Here is a 19935-nt window from a genome sequence, read left to right as displayed (position 1 = left end):
GTTTGTTCTACTAATCTAAATATATAATTTTAGTAATGCATTAATACTCACATTACAAAGATATTGTGATTACCTTTCAATGTCTGACAGGAGACAGAAAAAGAAGAAAAGGTGGATGGTGTCTGAAGTATTTACAGAAAGGCATGTACAGTGAAATAGATTGATAATGAGACAGACAGCAGGAACTCCACTGAGTAAGGACATAGAGCATGAAAAACACAAGGTGAAACTGCTATCTGTGCCTGACACATACAAAACATCTTTGAATAAACTACCCACATGTATGAAACCACAGGACTGAACTGATGGACTTTATGAGTTTGGCACAAAAATAAAACATGCATCAGAAGAATTATAGAAAAAAATATGTCTTTATGAGGAACATTCAAATTTGAGACTAACAAACAAAAACAAGTAAGGAGGAATGGAAATGAAACAAGAATTTGGCTCTGAATCTTCCTTTCAGTTCCCCTAGTTCTAGGGCTGCCAGGGACTGCTTTGACCCTAGCATAATTTAGAACAGCCTAAGTGCTGATCTAAATTATGTCAGCTGCAGCAGTCCCCTATAGGGACCACTCCACTGACCAGTGATTGGTCAGAGTACTGTGTACTTTAGCCTTGCTCCAACATACACCTTACACAGTGGGAAGGAAGAGCAGGTGCTGACAGAGCTGGCTATGCCAGCTTTATGTCACCCAGGGGATTCCCTTACAGCAGGGAAATGCCTGGCTCCCTCTTTAGGGCAGCACACAGTTGCTGAAGTTTGGGCCGAGGATGTGGCCCAGGAGAGACAGTTGGGGGTTGAAGAAAAAAATAAAGATGAATGAGTTAAGTCTGCCCAAACTGGTTCAGCAAGTAAGAACTCTAAAAAATACCTGGGAAAAAGAAATACTAGACATACAAATCGGCCCATTTAAACATGAAGAAATGGTAACTCTAAAAGTGTATCTAATATGGCTGAAATCAGCATTCTTTAAACAGAAAATTGAAGTAGTCATCAATCAAAGGTTGTGCCAGTACAGCAGGTGAGGAAAAACTGACGGTAAGCACCAGGAAGGTGAGAGAAACAATACAACAGATCCTAGAGATATTAGGGGGAAAAAAGAGATTATTCTCTGTGCATGGTAAGGCCTATGGGTAGGGCTTTAGACAAGGAACTTTCCATGTGAATCCTTTCATGGAGATTCCTCCCACACTACAAGAAGGATGTGGAAGAATTGGAAAGAGTCCAGCGGAAGGCAACAAAACGATTAGGAGGCTGGAACACATGACTTAGGAGAGGCTGAGGGAACTGGGATTGTTTAGTCTGCAGAAGAGAAGAATGAGGTGGTATTTGATAGCTGCTTTCAACTACCTGAAAGGGGGTTCCAAAGAGGATGGATCTAGACTGTTCTCAGTGCTACCAGATGACAGAACAAGGAGTAATGGTCTCAAGTTGCAGTGGAGGAGGTTTAGGTTGGATATTAGGAAAAACTTTTTCACTCGGAGGGGTGTAGCACGGAATGGGTTACCTAGGGAGGTGGTGGAATCTCTTTCCTTAGAGGTTTTTAAGGTCAGGCTTGACAAAGCCCTGGCTGGGATGATTTAGTTGGGGATTGGTCCTGCTTTGAACAGGGGGTTAGGCTAGATGACCTCCTGAGGTCCCTTCCAACCCTGATATTCTATGATCATCCTATGGGCAGAGAGTGTTGGAAAAGGCCACTGAGCCCCCCCAAACATCCCCAAGGATCAATGGAAGGCCAGGGCCGCCTATGCAGACACTGCTGCTGAACCAGCTCTGGTCCTGAGGGAGGACTCAGCTGAAAAGATTACAGCCTGGGGCCATAGTCCTTCCTGTCTGAGCTCTGTAGAGCTGGATTGGAAACAACATTTCCCTCTACCCGCTTCTTTCTCCTAGCTTACCCAGTCTTCCCCACTTCCTTCGCCAAGTCCCCGAAGGTCCCCTCATAGGGTCTAGCAGAATGTGTATGTGACTGTGCCATGCAATAAGTGGAGCTATGCAAGGAGGGTCCACTCTGTGCACAGATCTTGGGTTAAGCATGATCAAAGCCAAAGGCAGAAAACAGCAAAATGAGATTCTACCTGGAAATATGCAAACTTGTATTGCTGGGGAATAATAAATGAAACAGATCTTGAGACAGAAATTTTGAAACAAGTAATGCAGAAAAATACTTACTTATGACAGTGGATAGCAAATTAGATGAGCTCCAATTTGATATAGCAGTAAAAAAAAGTCAATGTGATATTGGACAATATTAGCAGATGCATCATGGCATGGCCAGGGAGAGGACACTTTCTCTCTGTATGAACAAATAGACCACAACTGGAACTCTGGGCCAAATGCCTCGCTGGTATAATTTATCATCCATGGAGTTAAACCAGAGATAATTTTGGCCCATCATATTCAGTTCTGGGTACCTTAATACTAGAAAGATGTAAACAACTTGGAGGAAAATTCAGAGAAGAGAAATGAATAGTTTAGGGCTGCTGGGATTTTCTTATGAGAAAAGGTTTAGAAAAAAGCTAAGAATCTTGGCCAAACAGCTAGTGGAGGATATAAGGATGTAAGCCAGAAAGAAGAGAGAGGAACAATTTTAAGTGTTATCTAAGGGGATATATATTAGGACAATACAGGGAATAATCATTCTGTAAGTCTAGCTGGATCAGTAAGACTTCCTCATATAAATATTGTTCCAATGTCTCCAGACATCTTGTGGTACTCAATACCATGTCCCTAGGCATAATACTCACACTGGCTATCCTTTCCTTAAACTCTTTATCTTGGTTCTTTCCAATCCTTCTGCTATATTTTTTTACAACAGTGACTGAATTCAAAGACCCTCTTGCCCACTCCAAATGCTGTACATTTTGGTTTCAAGCACTCCTCTGTGTGAATAAGGCTCTAAGAGTGTATTGCCAATCTGAGACATCACCCACTTGGTAATCTGAAAATATGCATAATTTAAATGAATTTCTTTGGAATATAAACATAAAAACAATGTATCTCATAAGCAGTGCTATCACCATAAAGAGTAAAAAATGAGGTGATATCACAATCTCCTTGGAGCATGCTGTATTGTCTTCTAGGCCCATCTCATTCAAATCTACATTCTCTCATCACTCTTGCTCCCTCCCCAACTCTCAAGATGTCTCTTTTCCTCACCTTCTGATACCTTACCTATTTTTTTACACTGTGTAGTTCTGAGTGGTTTTCAGAACCAGTAGCAGTATGGGAAGGGCCTTGTCAGTGTCAGTGTGACACTAATATATAGTCTCCTCCATCCCGCCTTTTTTCATAGGTGCATGGGCCATCACCATTTCCACTCAAAGCATTCTCATCCCCTAAACCACAGATCAAGACCTCAGACCAAAGAATTCCCCTCCCCAACCCCAATTCTCCTCTTTAATTCCCCCTACCCTGAGTCATAGATTATTGTCCCACACTTCAACGTTGTATTCCTTTTGGGCCAACAGAATTAGTACTCTCCGGCTCCACTGTCTTCTCCTTCCTACAGCCAATTTGCCAGAAGAGGGAGTTCATCCACACTGAGAATGGGATTTTGCTACCCAATAGAATTGCCCTTTAGTTTCATACCAGCCTCATGTTTGTGCCTACTCCATCTCTGCCAGAACTGATTTTGTCAATCATTCAGGAGAAGCAGCACTGAAACAGCATCATTCTCTTCACTTTCACCACTGTGGTGCAGGCAGCATATTATGACTGACAGAACAAAGCCTACACGTATGCATCAGCGGCAGGGAAAAATTACCAAGAGAAAAATAAATACGAAACCTCGCAGGAGGAAGGAAATCCAGAGAAGAGGTGGGAGGTAGAAAACAACAGAGGGAAGATGACACCTTTTAAAATTTGTTTTCATTTGAAAAATATTGCTAACGTATGGTTTTCTCCTTATTAACCACTATCTGTGGGGAAAAATACATTTAAAATAACGGAACTCAATTTTATAACTGAATAAAAAAAAGGGGGGGTTTCTGCTCATTCTTTGTCACTTATTTAGAATGCCTCTCCCTCCAAAACACCTTTTCAGATACAAGAAGATCCTTTAGAGTAAACCTCTAAATGTGAACTTTAATAGTTTATCCTTGGTTTCATATTGCCCATTTTCCAGCCCTTGTCTTCTTTAGACTAAGATCTTCAGGGCAGGGCAATCTTTTATTATGTGTCTGTGTAGCACCTAGCACAAGAGGGCACGGGTTTCTGTTGAGGCCTCTTGGTGCTATTCTGATACATATAAGTAAATAAAGACAACAGGAATCCCTGGTTGATAGCAGAGGCAGGGTGTCTCTGGGCTGATGTGTGGGACACAGCCAAGCAGACAGAATTCACAGGTATAGGGCACTGCACCAAGTGAAAATCTGCCTTTACCTCTATAAGTATGCTGAGTTGGTGAGAAAAGAACAGGATCCACAACTGACCTCACTTCTAATAAGGAGCAAGATCTAAATCCATTAGCTGGTTGCTGGGAGGAATTGCTTGTTGGCAAGATAGCCAGCCAGCTGCTTCTTAAGAACTACATGAAGCAGCAGCAAAGCTTTTATCCACAGAATGATGTCAGGTGTACAGTGCAGTTAAGGGGCTGGCTTCTTTCTCTAGCAGCTTCAGTAGCATGCTTCCCTCACATATTTCTAGTTCCTGCATATATACGTCTGGGTGATAGGATAGGACTGAGAGAGGACAGCCAGAGGTAGCTGCTTCTGGGAAAATATCCTCTTCTTTCCCTCTTTCCAACAGTTATGGCCCTGGCAGCTAGCAGGCCAGTGTCCAATCATCGTCTCAATCAGCCAGCTGGTTGGAGGTTTTGATTTCCTTTCCCTGCAAATTACCTACTAGAATGGTCCTCTTGTCTCCTCACCGCTCCTTCATTTTCACTTACCTGCTGCAGAGAAGGAATAATAAATAAAATAATAATAAAAAAAGAAAGGGGGAGGGGATTTCCTCTGTGTCCCTGTATAGCAATTGGGTTACTGCCTGTCAAATATCTGCGGTGCTCAGTGTGAGAACAAAGAATGACTCCAACTCCCGCCTTCAACCAGGAAATGGAGGAAAGGGCTAGAAAACAAGCAATTTAATTTAAAGTGTAAAGTTGTAAAGCCGAAGTTTTAAAACATACTCAAATTTCAGGTGTGTCTACTCTATAGGAACTTCCTAGATTTAAAAACAGTGGTTGGAACTTGAGAGAGGAACAAACGTTATGCACAGTAGTACTTGTGAATTGTGAGCATATCTGAAACTCAAAGAAGAGACAATTTACTTTCAGCGCTCACCCACAAATGAACTATAGAACTTTCCATTATTAGACTCATCCAATCTGTATTCCTAGATGGTATCAAAGAGTCCAAACATGTTCACTATTGACTGAACATCCATTCTGTCACACTACATTAATTTTAATAGACCCTCTTGCCAATACACCTTAGTAACAATGTGCTCAACCAGATTTTCTCGGCCCACCATAAATTCTAGGGTGAATTAGGAAAGGGTCTGTTAAAGGATGATACAGGCCATTCTTTTGTGATGGTTTGCAGTTTTCTCTCCCAATACATTTTCTTTTTATTTAGCACTTCCATTTTTATCCTGTGTTCCTCTTCAGCCATCTCACACTCCCGTTCTATCTGTTGTATTTTTGCCACATGCACTTCATTCATTTGTATCAGCTGCAGTTGTAAAATTGACATTTGCTGGTGATGCTCTTCCTCATGCATCTTTTTCAAAGCTCCCTCTTGAGTGGCTTTACTTCGATAGTTTTTATTCGCTGTTATTCTGACAGCTGAACATGAGGGCTCAGGTTGGGAGGTGCCTTCACATATTGGGAAATGTACTATCTCTTTCTCTTCATCACACAGTTCTCTGTTTGAGACAGAAAATGACTCTGCAAAAAAAAAAAACAGCAAACAAACCTGTAAGATACCCTCTTTTTTTCAAACAGTGTGATTGTGTAAGGAATAACACAGTCATTGATCAACACATCACATGCACACCTTGTGCTTCTGAAATGTAATCAGGGGCAGCTCTAGACATTTCGCCGCCCCAAGCACGGCTTCATGCCGCGGGGGGCACTCTGCCGGTTGCCAGTCCCATGGCTCCGGTGGACCTCCTGCAAGTGTGCCTGCGGAGGGTCCTCTGGTCTCGCGGCGTCTCTGGAGCCGCGGGACCAGAGGACCCTCCGCAGGCATGCCATCGAAGACGGCCTGCCTGCTGCCCCCCCAGCGGCCAGCAGAGCGCCGGTGGCATGCGCCCCAAGCACGCACTTGGCATGCTGGGTCCTGGAGACACCCCTGAATGTAATGTAGGAGCCACCAAGTGACAAAGTCTAAATATTTAGCATTCCCTTTATATTTTGACAGAGCATGTGATAAGATCTTCAATCTCTCTCCTAGAATTGTACCTGAGGTAAAGAAGCACTGGCTCCTACACTAAACTAGAGATTTCGTATACTATTTACCCCTTAAGCACCACTCCCGTACACCCCAGAAGTATGCATTTTTACATCTGTTTATGTAGTACCAAATTATATCAACCTTACTTTGAGGTATGCCTTATCAGTGCAATTGAAATGAATAGGACTATTTGTTCAACAAAACACTACTGAGACTAAAGGTGTTAGGAAATAGGAGTTCTATTACAGATCACCACGTGTGTACCATAAATAGAATATTAACAATTACAAAAACAAACAGATCACTTTGTTTAGAGAAATTTTAGGTAACAATGCAGTTAACCTTTTCTTTTGGGGGGGGATACCAAGTTACAGGATGATCCTTCTTACACAACCCAAGACACGTTGTCTCACCTTCTTTCTGCAAAGAACTGTATTTAGACAACAACAAACCAATGAAAATCCATTATACTTATTTCATTTGTTTTGTTTTTTTTAAAATAGTAATATTTCTTTAGCAGGTGAGTGCATTCTCCCTTAGTAGTGAATAAATGATAAGCAGATGCTATGGTAATACAAATACGTAATAATCACTAAGTATCTCCCCTTTCTCTAATTTTACAGTTTATGTATTTTATACACTTTTTATAACACTTTTTTAGTCATTTATTTAATTTGGTCAATTTTTTCATTTCCAGTGACAAGCAACCAATACTCTAGTGGTTACTAACTGATGAGAGATTAATTCTTTATTTCTTTGAATAAGACCATCTCTATCAGTGGCTCTTTTGGTTTTCAAATGCATCTCAATGCTTTCATAAATTGGAGCTATGCATTATTGCATAAAAATAGACCCAGTGGCCCCTTCAAAAGCTCCCTTCTGTGCCATCCTAATCAGATCCAGTGAAGGAACTAATTCCCTATTATGCAAGGGGTATAGTAGATGCCCTCCTCCAGGGTCACTCCACCTGTACTTTCAATGAATAAGGGCCGGCCTTGATACCTCTCATCTTCTCTCACAAATGTCTCAAGTATTCTTCCGTGCTGCTTCTTTCAAAAATATATCTGCCAGCCTTTCATCTCATTCAAATCCTTCCTAAAACCCCTTTCAGTACATCATTTACCAAAAACGTGTTTTAACACCTTTCTTGACCTATCAGGACATATGTATGTCTAACCTGAAGTGATGTTTAATCATGTCTTGAGCCTATGCCCTTCCTTGCTCCTTTTCTTCCAGGTTGTAACTTCACTTGTCTCTTAAGACTATAATCTAAAACGGAAGCTTTTTGGAGCATGGACTTGTCTTATGTTTCCTGTGTAGTATATACCACACTTGTGTACACTACAAAACAAAATAATAAATATTAATAATCTTGTAGGAGTGCTGGAAATCAGTGATTTTCATCTGGAAAACAAGTGACAGGTTATGTGGAGTTAAATCTAAGTAGTAATGAAAAAGGATTATTTTTGTACATTATGTAAGTAGTTTCAAGCCATCTGTGCACGTTCAGTAGAATATATTTTATTCATTTCCCCTCTAGAAGCACAGGTAATAGATTTTATCTTGGCAGTGGAACTGCATACATGGGTGGTGAGAAATGCTGGGGCTATTTGTCTTCTCATGGCCCTGGAATAGGAAATATCTCAGTATGCAATTTTTTTAAATATTTGGATCATGCCCAAGTCTCTTAAAAAAAAATTAACCACTGACGCTCAGAAAACAGTCTGAATTTCAAGAAGTCTCAGTATGCCAAATCAATGTCCCCAATCTGTTGTCCTTTTGATAAGCTAAAATGAGACAGTGCTAGAGTTTATTTATCCTATTCTAACAGAACGGGCGTTTTGGTGCCCGGAGATCAATATTATTTCCATTTGCATTCAATAAAATGGCACTTTCTGTGACAAATGGTGCAACAGAAAAGGAGCTACAGAATGGGAAACTGTTTAGCTGCTGTGGATGAATGATAACCATTGAGATGGTAGTCTGGCTCATTTACTAGTTCAACACATAAGAAATCTTTCAGGGTGAGTAGCACCTCTATCTTCTAGTTTTTATCCCACACTCCTTCTGTAAGAGGTTGAATACCACAGCTGAGATATTTACCTGAGTGGAGAAGAGGGATAAATAAGGAGTCAATATTTTCAAATCTCAGAGACAAAAAGGATCAGCAGTCTCAAAGTCTAAAGTGCACTAGCATGCTACCCTATTACATCAAGTCTTCATGGCGCCACAGGATGGAGAAGGAGATGACATTTTTAAGGTGAGCTAGTTACAAGAGATAGTAGTGAATGATCCCTCAGAGGTAGAGACAGGGTCAACATAGTAACCTTTGGTTCAAGTTGCATTAAATTTTTATATTGAAAGAGTTTACTTAAGAACCTAACAATGGCCATACTGAGTCAGACCAAAGGTCCATCTAGCCCAGTATCCTGTCTTCTGACAGTGGCCAATGCCAGGTGCCTCAGAGGTAATGAACAGAACAGGTAATCATCAAGTGATCCACCCCCTGTTGCCCATTCCCAGCTTCTGGCAAACAGAGGCTACAGAGACTATTCCTGTCCATCCTGGCTAACAGCCATTGATGGACCTATCCTCCATGAACTTATCTAGTTATTTTTTGAACCCTGTTATAATCTTGGCCTTCACAAAATCCTCTGATAAAGAGTTCCACAGACTGACTGTGGGCTGTGTGAAAAATTACTTCCTTTTGCTATTTTTAAACCTGCTGCCTATTAATTTCATTTGGTGTCCCCTAATTCTGGTATTATGAAAAGGAGTAAATAACACTTCCTTATTTACCTCCTCCACACCAGTCATGATTTTATAGACCTCAATCATAACCCCCCTCAGTAATCCATTTTCCAAGCTGAAAAGTCCCAATTTTATTCATCTCTCCTCATATGGCAGCTGTTCCATACCCCTAATCATTTTTGTTGCCCTTTTCTGAACCCTTTTCCAATTCCAATATATCTTTTTTGAGATGGGGCAACCACATCTGCACACAGTATTCAAGATGTGAGTGTACCATGGATTTATATAGAGGCAACATGATATTTTGTCTTATTATCTATCCCTTTCTTAATGATTCCTAACATTCTGTTCACTTTTTTGACTACCGCTGCACGTTGAGTGGATGTTTTCAGAGAACTCTTCACTATGACTCCAAGATCTCTTTCTTGAGTGGTAACAGCTAGTTTAGATCCCATCATTTTATATGTATAGTTGGGATTATGTTTTCCAATGTGCATTACTTTGCATTTATCAACACTGAATTTCATCTACCATTTTGTTACCCAGTCACCCAGTTCTGTGAGATTCTTTTGTAGCTCTTTGCAGTCTGCCTGGGACAACTATCTTTAGTAGTTTTGTATCATCTGCAAATTTTGCCAACTCACTATTGACTCCTTTTTCCAGATCATTTATGAATACATTGACTAGAATTGGTCTCAGTGCAGACCCGTGGGGAACACCACTATTTACTTCTCTCCATTCTGAAAACTGATGATTTATTCCAACCCTTTGTTTCCTGTCTTTTAACCAGTTACCAGTTCATGAGAGGACCTTCCCTTTTATCTCATGACAGTTTACTTTGCTTAAGAGCCTTTGGTGAGCGACCTTGTCAAAGGCTTTCGGTAAGTCCAGGTACACTATATCAACTGGATTCCCCTTGTCCACATGTAGTAGATTGGTGAGGCATGATTTCCCTTTTCAAAAAACATGTTGACTCTTCCTCAACAATTATGTTTATCTGTGTGTCTGCCAATTTTGTTCTTTACTATAGTTTCAACCAGAGAGAGAGATCACTTGATCATTACGTGTTAGGTTCACTCCCTCTGGGGCACCTGGCACTGGCCACTATCGGTAGACAGGATACTGGGCTAGATGGACCTTTGGTCTGACCCAGTACGGCCATTCTTATGTTCTTAGTTTGCCCAGTAATGATGTCAGGCTTACTGGCCTGTAATTGCCAGTATCACCTATGGAGCCCTTTAAAAAAATTGGTGTCACATTAGCTATCCTCCAATCATTTGGTACAGAAGGTGATTTAAATGATAGGTTACAAACTACAGTTAGTAGTTCTGCAATGTCACATTTGAGTTCCTTCAGAACTCTTGGGTGAATACCATCTGGTCCTGGTGACTTACTGCTGTTTAGTTTATCTGTTTGTTCCAAAACTTTGTTCCTCTAACTTCAATCTAGGAAAATTTCTCAGATTTGTCACCTAAAAAGAATGGCTCAGGTTTGGGAATCTCCCTCGTATTCTCAGCAGTGAAGACTGATGCAAATAATTCATTTAGCTTTTCCGCAATGGCTTTATCGTCCCTGAGTGCTCCTTTAAGCTCTTGATCATCCAGTGGCCCCATTGGTTGTTTAGCAGGTTTCCTGCTTCTGATGTACTTAAAAAATGTTGCTATTATTTTTGAGTCTTTCGGTAGCTGTTCTTCACTTTTTTGGCCTTCCTAATTATATTTTTATATCTCACTTGCCGGAGTTTATGCTCCTTTCTATTTTCCTCACTAGGATTTAATTTCCACTTTTTAAAGGATGCCTTTTGCCTCTCACTGCTTCTTTTCCTTTGTTGTTTAGCCACAGTGGCACTTTTTTGGTTCTCTTAATATGTTTTTTAATTTGGGGTACAAATTTAAATTGAGCCTCTATTATGGTGTCTTTAAAAAGTATCCATGCAGCTTGCAGGGATTTCACTTTTGGCACTGTACCTTTTAAATTTCTGTTTAACTAACTTCCTCACTTCTGTGTAGACCCCCTTTCTGAAATTAAATGCTACAGTGTTGGGCTGCTGTGGTGTTTTCCCCACCACAGGAGTGCTAAAATTTAATTATATTATGGTCACTATTACCAAGCAGTAGCTGAGAATTACTATGCAGGGGTTGTAAATTTACACTATAAAATTTAAAGATCATTCTTAGAGAATCCATGATATCTCCTATGCCAGTGCAGTGCAAAAAACTTACTGAATAATTTCCCATACATCTAGCCAGCCAGAAAAGCTTTGATTTATTTTGCTGTGAAAAATATCAACAGATATTTTATACATGAGTGAGATGGAAGATCCTTCTCTAATTTATAAAAGGAAAAAAACCCCAAAATAATACAAACTCAAGCTGTAAGGCTCTGAAATAAGATCAAATAAGTTCTTTTTTTATTTTTGGGCACTGTTTACCATCTGAACTGAGTAGACCTCTGCATTTTTAATCAAAATAAGAACAATTATCAGAAAACAAACCTAGCCACAATTTCAACAATATTGGGCTCCATGGGTTGTAGCAATCTCTAAAAAAAGGTAAATATCAAAATACCAGCAAAAGCTATCTTTGGTTGGGGCCACTCTCCTTTCTGGTCCTGGATTACTCCTACCTGGTGTAGGTTAGCAAACAGAGGAGACAAATACTTCTCTCAGGATGACCTTTAAAGGGCCATCGATCTGCTTTAGTCCAAACAACAAAATGCAGTTTAAGTCTTCTACATCAACTACCTTCAAAATAAGCAAGGGGGTAACTGTGGGGGCAGGCTGGAAAGGGGACACATATATGCAGGGAAAGAGGGGAGCATGTCCCTTTTTTTGCAACTCATGTAAAACCTTTGCTCCCACCTCATTAACTTCAATGGGATTATTCATGTGATTAAAATGACGCACATGCTTAAGTACATTGCTGAAGTGGGGTCTTTAAACCCTAAATAAAATGATGTAAAGTATTACTATGGAAGAGGACAAGAAAAGGAACATCATGTAGAATCTGACCCCCTCTTTCAACTGTTCTGTGTGACAGTGAGAAATCTGGAGATCAAGAGAGCAGTAACTGAACTGGAGTGAAATCATATTGGATATACGCCACTACACGACCTCTCAGTGCTTCCCTTAAGAGGACTCACTCCACACATACTACTACACAAATGCTACCAGAGCCGTACTCTCACTAAGTTACATAGAGGAGCTCAGACCAATCATTGCTTTGTTGGAGAGGCTGAAGAATTTGACTCTCATACGCTCGATAGCATTGTCCTTAACAAAAAACTAAAACATTTAATATGTAGTTAAAAAAGCAGACTTATACAAAAACAGGATAGGCTATTTTTATTGCTTCTGCCTCATATTTACTATACTACACAAATTTCATTCTCATTAGCTGGGAGGTATAAGGAGGCTACATACTGGAAAGAGATTAGCCTCCTCCCCTGTCACCTCAGAAGTAGAGTGGTTTGTTACGGTCTAGATATTTATTGCAATACAGATACTTACTACAGGCTTGGCACCTGTTTTTGGAATAAAAAGGGCTCAATAATTACCAAGAAACCTAGAGCCTTGCACTGATTTTGGATTTAGCATATTTAAGTTGCACATTAAACCCATACTGTAATTGTTACATTAATATGTTATGGGCAAAATTCCTCAAAGGCTATGAAGAACAAATAGTTTGGAAGAGGATTCTATGGTGGCTATTAAAATTGATTCAGAAAAAGCTAATTCTACATTATTTGATCTGCATGCTGGCTTGCTGCCATTTTATATCCTCTGTTAGATATGTAGGAGGTTTTTTATTTTAAATATGGTTAGAATAGATTTATTCTATTGCAATGACAGCCCATGAAAAAAAATGTGGAAAGTTGGCTCAAACTATATGTATACCCCCAAATAAACAAAAACAAAACCAAAAAACAGGAGGACCAAAACAATGCCACCATGGCTAACCAAAGTAAAAGAGGTGGTTAGAGACAAAAAGACATCTTCTAAAAATTGATGTCAGAACCTCCTGAGGAAAATAGAAAGTAAACAACTCTGGCAAGTCTAGTGTAAAAGTATAATTAAGCAGGCCAAAAAAGAATTTGAAGAGCAACTAGCAAAAAAGACACAAAAACTGAACAGAAGCAGGAAGCCTGCCAAACAATCAGTGAGGCCATTGATTTGACTGAGGTGCAAAAGGAGCATTCAGGGAAGACAAGGCCATTGTGAGGAAGCTAAATGTGTTCTTTACATTGATCTTCACTAAGGAGAATGAGAGGGAGACTCCCATACCAGAATCATTCTTTTTAGGTTAAAAAAAATCTGAGGAACTGACCTAAACTGAAGTGTCGATAGAGGAGGTTTTGAAACAAATTGGTAAATTAAACAGTGTGAAGGACCAGATGGTATTCACTCAAGAGTTCTGAAGGAACTCAAATATGAAAGTGCAAAACTACTAACTGTAGTATGTAACCTATTGCTTAAATCAGCCTTTGTACCAGATGACTGGATGATAACTAACGTAATGGTGATTTTTTTGAAAAAAAAGGCTCAACAGGTGATCCTGGCAATTACAAACCAGTAAGCCTAATTTCAGTACCGGGCAAATTATAATAAATAACAGAATAACATAGATAAACATAATATGTCGAAGAGTCAACATGGCTTTTGTAAATGGAAATCATGCCTCACCAATTGATTAGAATTCCTTGATGTGTCAACAAACATGTAGACAAGGATGATCCAGTTGATATGTAGGGCATTTGGATTTTCAGAAAGCCTTTGACAAAGCCCCTCCCCAAAAGCTCTTATGCAAAAACCAGTCATTTTTGGAACTGTCTGCTCATGGACCAGAAATCGGTTAAAAGACAAGAAACAAAGGGTAGGAATAAATGGTCCATTTTCCAGTTTTCACAGTGGAGAGAAACAAACAGCAGGGTCCCCCAAGGATCTATACTGATAACAGCGCTGTTCAACATATCCACAGATAATCTGGGGATAAAGGTAAACAGTAAGGTGGCAAAGTTTGCCAATGATACAAAATTACTCAAGATAATTAAGTCCAAAACTAACTGTGAAATGTCATAAAGGGACCTAACAAAACTGGGCGACTTCTGGGCAACAAAATAGCAGGTGAAATTCAGTGTCGACAAATGCAAAGTAATGTACTTTGGAAAACAATCTCAACTATACATATAAAATGATGGGGTCTAAATTAGCTGTCACTCCTCAAAAAAAGATCTTGGAGTCATCATGGATAGTTCTCTGAAAACATCTGCTCAATGTGCAGCAGTAGTCAAAAAAGCTAGCAATGTTAAAAACCATTAGGAAAGGGATAAATAAGACAGAAAATATCAGAATGCCACTATATAAATCCATGGTACACCCACACCTTAAATACTGTGTACAGTTCTGGTTACCCCATCTCAAAAATATATATTAGAACTGGAAAAAGCACAGAGAAGGACAACAAAAATGATTAAGGGTATGGAACAGCTTCCATATGAGGAGAAATTAAAAAGCCTGAGACTGTTCAGCTTGGAAAAGAGATGACTAAGGGGGGATATGATAGATGTCTATAAAATCATGAATGGTGTGGAGAAACTGAATTAGGAAATGTTATTTACCCTTTCACATAATAAACAGATGTCACCCAATGAAATTAATAGGCAGCAGGTTTAGAGCAAACATAATGAAGTATTTCTTCACAAAATGCACAGTCAGCCTGTGCAACTCATTGCCAGGGGAAGTTGGGAAGACCAAAAGCATAAGTGGTTCAAAAAAGAATTAGATATGGTCATGAAGGATAGTCCATCAGTGGTTATTATGCAAGATGATCAGGGATGCAACATCATGCTTTGGGTGTCCCTAATCCTCTGACTGCCAGAAGCTGGGACAGGATGACACATGATGGAGCACTTGATAAACTACCCTTTTCTGTTCATTTTCTCTGAAGCATCTGGCACTGGCCACTGTCAGTAGACAGGATCCTGGGCTAGATGGACCATTGGTCTGACCCAGTATGGCCATTCTTATGTTTAGAAAGTTGGTTTTATAGTATTTTATCTGCATGCTGTCATACTACTATATTATGTCCTGTGTGAGACATGTAGGTTTTTTTTAATTTGTTAGAATAGATTTATTCCACTGCAGTGACAGTCCAGGAAAAAATAGATTTGGAAAGTTTTGTGGGTTTTTTTTATGTTTTATTAAGAGTTAATTTTAAAAAAAAGAGAGGCTAGAGGGGAGCATAGAGAATTTCTTGCCTCAGAGGATAACATCTAAACGTGCTCCTTGTGAGGAAAAAAATTGCTGATGATCAAACAAGCAAAGCAATGCGTTTTAAAAGATCAGAAGTGCCCTTTGGGACTTTCCTCTTCTGTGTGATGGCTATCAGGAAATAGAAGATCTATCCACATCTGGAAAGGTCACCTATTTAAATGATAACCAGTAACTTAAAAATGTACATAGTTTTCTTCACACGTGTAAAAGAACCATATTTTACTACTGTGTATCTAGTGAAATATACAGAAGCCCACAGTATTTTTGCTGTGAAATGACTTTTTAATAGCCAGCAATAAAATTTTAAATAGAGAGATTTACACTGCTAAATTGAACCCCTTTAAAAATAGAATAAATAATGAAACTGCATACACACCCTTAACTAGAACAGTGTTACTTGGATCACTATAGTAGCATTTATACCTTGATTAGAAGCATCAGGTTGATATTCAGAATCTTCTTCTGGTGGACTCTGTAAAAAGTACATTTGCTCAGGCATCATGCTGGCAATCTTCTCTTTCCCTATTATGTGAGTATTTATAAGTGGACTAATACTTCTTTTTACTTTCTCCCGTCTTTCATGTGCCATTATCTTTTTTGTCCGTGCCTTGATATTTTCCCAGCATTTCTTTAACTGCTTGAAATCTCGTAGTGATACACTAGGTTGAGAATTATATTCATGGGCAAGCGCTTGCCAAGTACGTTGTTTCAACGCAATAGTTCTTGCATCGCTTTTTTTACACTCAAGTACATATTTGTATTTTTCAACTAATGCAAGCAGCACACTCTTTTCCACTTCTGAGAAGTACTTAGCAGGCTTTATTATTTCGTTGTTTTGCATTTTCTACTATTTCTCCAGGAAGCCAAAAAACCCTGCAAAAACAAATGAGGATTGGTTGTTCATTCTGTCATCAAATAATTATATATCAGCAAAGGATTCCAAAATTATGCCTTCAGTTAACAATTTCTAAAGCTGTAATTCTACAAGGCCTTCTTTTTTATATGATAGCTGAATAAAATGTTGGGATATCTATACTATAAATATCAGCTCTTATACAACACCACCTAACAAAACTGTTATGTAACAAGCACATGATATAGGATAAGCTTCCCATCTTAATTATGATTGGCAGGCCAGGATGCCACATCCTGTATCATAGCATTAAATAACTACATGTAGCCATAAAAAGTGTTTAATTTACAGAAATAATTTGATTTAAAAGGGATATCTAGGTCACCTATGCTACCCCTGTCATTCCAGCAAGTGAGATTTTAGAATTGTTACTGCATAACTACTGGCTTAATGTCTAAATGTAGCCTTGAATAGCTCCAGGGAAAAGGATTCCACAACCTTTTCCGCAGATGGTTTCATTGTTTATCTAATGGTTATAAAGTTTTGCCTGAAATATAACACACATTTTCCCTGCAGAATTTTAAGACAATTATTTTTGTTCCATTCTTGCTGACTGAGAATAAACAACCTCTATCCTCTTCCCAACAAACCTTTCCAATGTTAAAATTCATGTTCTAGAAGAATAGCGCAAATGATAATATCCCAATTATAAAATGAAGTGTTTTGGGCTTGCTATAAGTTCTATAAAAGTAGTCATAAGATTTTTGAAACATGATCAAATATATTCCAATGTATTTGTTTATTGTAATTTTCTTTTAGTCAATATGTTTTCCCCCCCCAAGTGTTCTAAGTCACTCAAGTCTTATTTCATTCTACAATATTATAGGACAGATAATTCTGCCTTTCTACAGAAAGCCCTATTGGAGGACTAAAGATACTTGGAAAAATATCATGAGGTTGGGAAGAGACAGGGTTTGAACCAGTAGACTTGAGCGCATTTATGGAGAGGGCCAGCCTCTCTGGGTAGGTCTACAGTGCAGTGTAAGCCTGAGTTCAGCTTCGAGTCTAAACCTTCCTTTCAGTCACACACAAATCTGTCTGACTCAGGACAGCCAGCCATCTGGACCTAAGAGCCAGTGGGGGTGGGCCCAAGCTAGAGTCCAAACTATCATTTGCAGCATGGATGCAGCTTGGGCCTGATTCCCCAGACACATATCCTGAAAGTCCACCAACAGTATATTCCACGTCCTATGGACAGTGTTCCTTGGCCTTTCTATCCCATGACTAGCCAGGTGCTCATCGTTTAAACTTTCCATTTTATTCTGATCTCTGAACTGGAAACAGAGTGAACCATCTCACGTGTTAGCTATGGTGACTAACAAGAAGTCCTTTGCTGAGCACGCTGCTACCTGGTCACAGGATCACAGTCAGATTCTGGCAAATCTCTGGTATGATGAGAGCAAGATGTTCAGCTTCAGTAAGAGTTCCAGAAATAACCATGTGTACCAAGAAATGTTGGAGAACCTGGCAGCACAGGAATGCATTCTCTATTATGAGTCCAGGCAGTCCCTGTGGTAGGTATATAATCCATGTGTGCAGTATTAAGAGTCCATATTGTTGGAGAGAGGGGTGCATGTAGTCCATAGGTAGCTATAGTCCAAGCAGGCTATATCGTGAGCTATAGCTGCACCAGGGTAACTGCATGAATGCAGACAGCTTTCAGCAGCTCACAGGAGACAGTAATACACATGTAAGCTAGCACAGCATCTTGTTGTTTTCATGTATTTTCATCCAACCTCAGGTGCTGATAGTTGCAAACTTTTCCTATATTAGACACTCCAGATGGGCAGGGCCGGCTCCAGGGTTTTTGCCACCCCAAGGAGCGCAAAAAAAAAAAAGCCGCAATCGCGATTAGCTCAACCGCTGCCACTTCAGTCTTCGGCGGCAATTCAGCAGCTGGTCCTTCGCTCCGAGAGGGACTGAGGGACCCGCTGCTGAATTGCTGGATGTACCGTCCCTCTCCGTTGGCCGCCCCAAGAGTCTGCTTGCTAGGCTGGTGCCTGGAGCCGGCCCTGCAGATGGGAGTCACATTTTGGGAAAAGGCATACTTGCTGGGCCCTCCTCTGAAAGTCACCAGCCCATTCCTCTTGTAGATGTGTTGTCAGTCACCATAAGCTTCAAAAACCTCATTATCATACAAGAAGGCTTGCCCCTGGTAGCTTGAGGCAGAATATCCCTTTGCCATTCAGGAACCTCCAGCATGTTGAATGTTTGAAAGGATTGTGAAACCACATGTAGAAAACCATGGCAACGGGCATCACCTTCCTACCTCCCCAAGGCTGAAATTGTCTGCAATATTTAAAAAAAAGATATATCAGTTGTCAATTTCACCTCACCATTCTTTGTGAAGGCTTTAAGTTCTGCTTAATTCTTATGTGCATCCATGGAGCCTCTGGGAAAACCTTGCTCTCGGAATATACTGAAGCACTTTTTTACATTTTTTGGCCTTGAGATTTCAAGGACACTTTTGGTGATGATGTAGTGAACCTTTTCTGAAGCACTGACACAATAATTTCCTGTTTCATTCCTGTTTTCAGGCCCTTCTATCTCTGCAGGACAGCCACAGTCCAGCAGGAGCCAGGGATGTTACAATGCAATCAAAGAGGAAATGTGTCCACAACAGCACATCCTGGACAGGGCCAGCCAGCAGTTTCAGTACCAGAGGGAGAAGGATTCACAACAAACTGAAAGGCAATGTCTGATGAGAGACTTTCAGTGAAGTTCCTTTAGCAGGGACATCACTGGAGGGAAAAAGACAGAGCACAGCAGAAAGACCTGTTTGAGAGGCTGCTTGTGCTAATGACTGGAAGAGTGCAAGCTTCCACTCCACCTACACTTCTTGCACCAGCACCATGGCTGGTGTCCCATCCATGCTACATGTCCTGCAGATTAGGAACCCATTGGATAATTTTGTGGTTGGGTGGCCTATGCAACCAGAACTGAATTCTAGCTGGACTTGGCAAATGTATCCCCTGTAATCCTCCACACCTGTGCACTCTTCCCACCCCTCCGCAACAGCGCCAAGTGCATGCAAAATGCACTAGAAGGGCAAAGAACATGGGGCTGGGGACACTCTGAAGTAGAGGATTTTTTTTTTTTTTGGCATTGGTTTCACAGGTTTGGACAGCTCACTGTTTGAGATACACACTTTTTTATTTGGTCACTTCATGGCAGTTGGCCTTATACATTTTTAAATAGTAATTTTTAATACATTCATGTTAACATATAAAGGCTTTGAATTCATTAACAGTTTATTAGCACCACTACAGATGAACTACATAACACATGCATTTCAAAGAACAAATATAAAACCATGATGGGACATAACTGGGAAGTCATATGTAACAAAACATCTCAATATGACTTTTCAAATCCACAAGTAAAAACCTGAGTTCATCTCCTCCATAAAAAAATGCATAAGAGCCACCAGCCCATCCATGATAGTATAAGCAGTCATTCCATCCATAATTGAAAATTCATAACAATCACTAAAAGCAGCAAAGAATCCTGTGGCACCTTATAGACTAACGGACGTTTTGGAGCATGAGCTTTTGTGGGTGAATACCCACTTCGTCAGATGCATGTAGTGGAAATTTCCAGG

At 40.0% G+C, this 19935-nt stretch overlaps 1 protein-coding gene across 2 annotated transcripts in view; it reads right to left on the bottom strand.

Moving 5' to 3' along the window:
* Positions 1 to 5243: 5243 nt before the first annotated feature.
* MSANTD3 (Myb/SANT DNA binding domain containing 3) overlaps positions 5244 to 19935 on the bottom strand; it is a 21269-nt gene continuing 6577 nt past the window's right edge. For both annotated transcript variants that reach the window (XM_032777886.2, XM_032777887.2), the window contains exons 2-3: positions 15845 to 16294; positions 5244 to 5891 (exon numbers count right to left, since the gene is read on the bottom strand). In XM_032777886.2, coding sequence (XP_032633777.1) covers positions 5482 to 5891; positions 15845 to 16262 — 828 coding nt within the window. In that variant the 5' untranslated portion in view covers positions 16263 to 16294 and the 3' untranslated portion in view covers positions 5244 to 5481. The remainder of the gene's footprint in view (positions 5892 to 15844; positions 16295 to 19935) is intronic.

Source organism: Chelonoidis abingdonii, chromosome 2 (genome assembly GCF_003597395.2).
Source record: "Chelonoidis abingdonii isolate Lonesome George chromosome 2, CheloAbing_2.0, whole genome shotgun sequence".
In the NCBI taxonomy this organism is placed as follows: Eukaryota; Metazoa; Chordata; order Testudines; family Testudinidae; genus Chelonoidis; species Chelonoidis abingdonii.
This window is presented reverse-complemented; position numbering and strand designations above follow the sequence as displayed.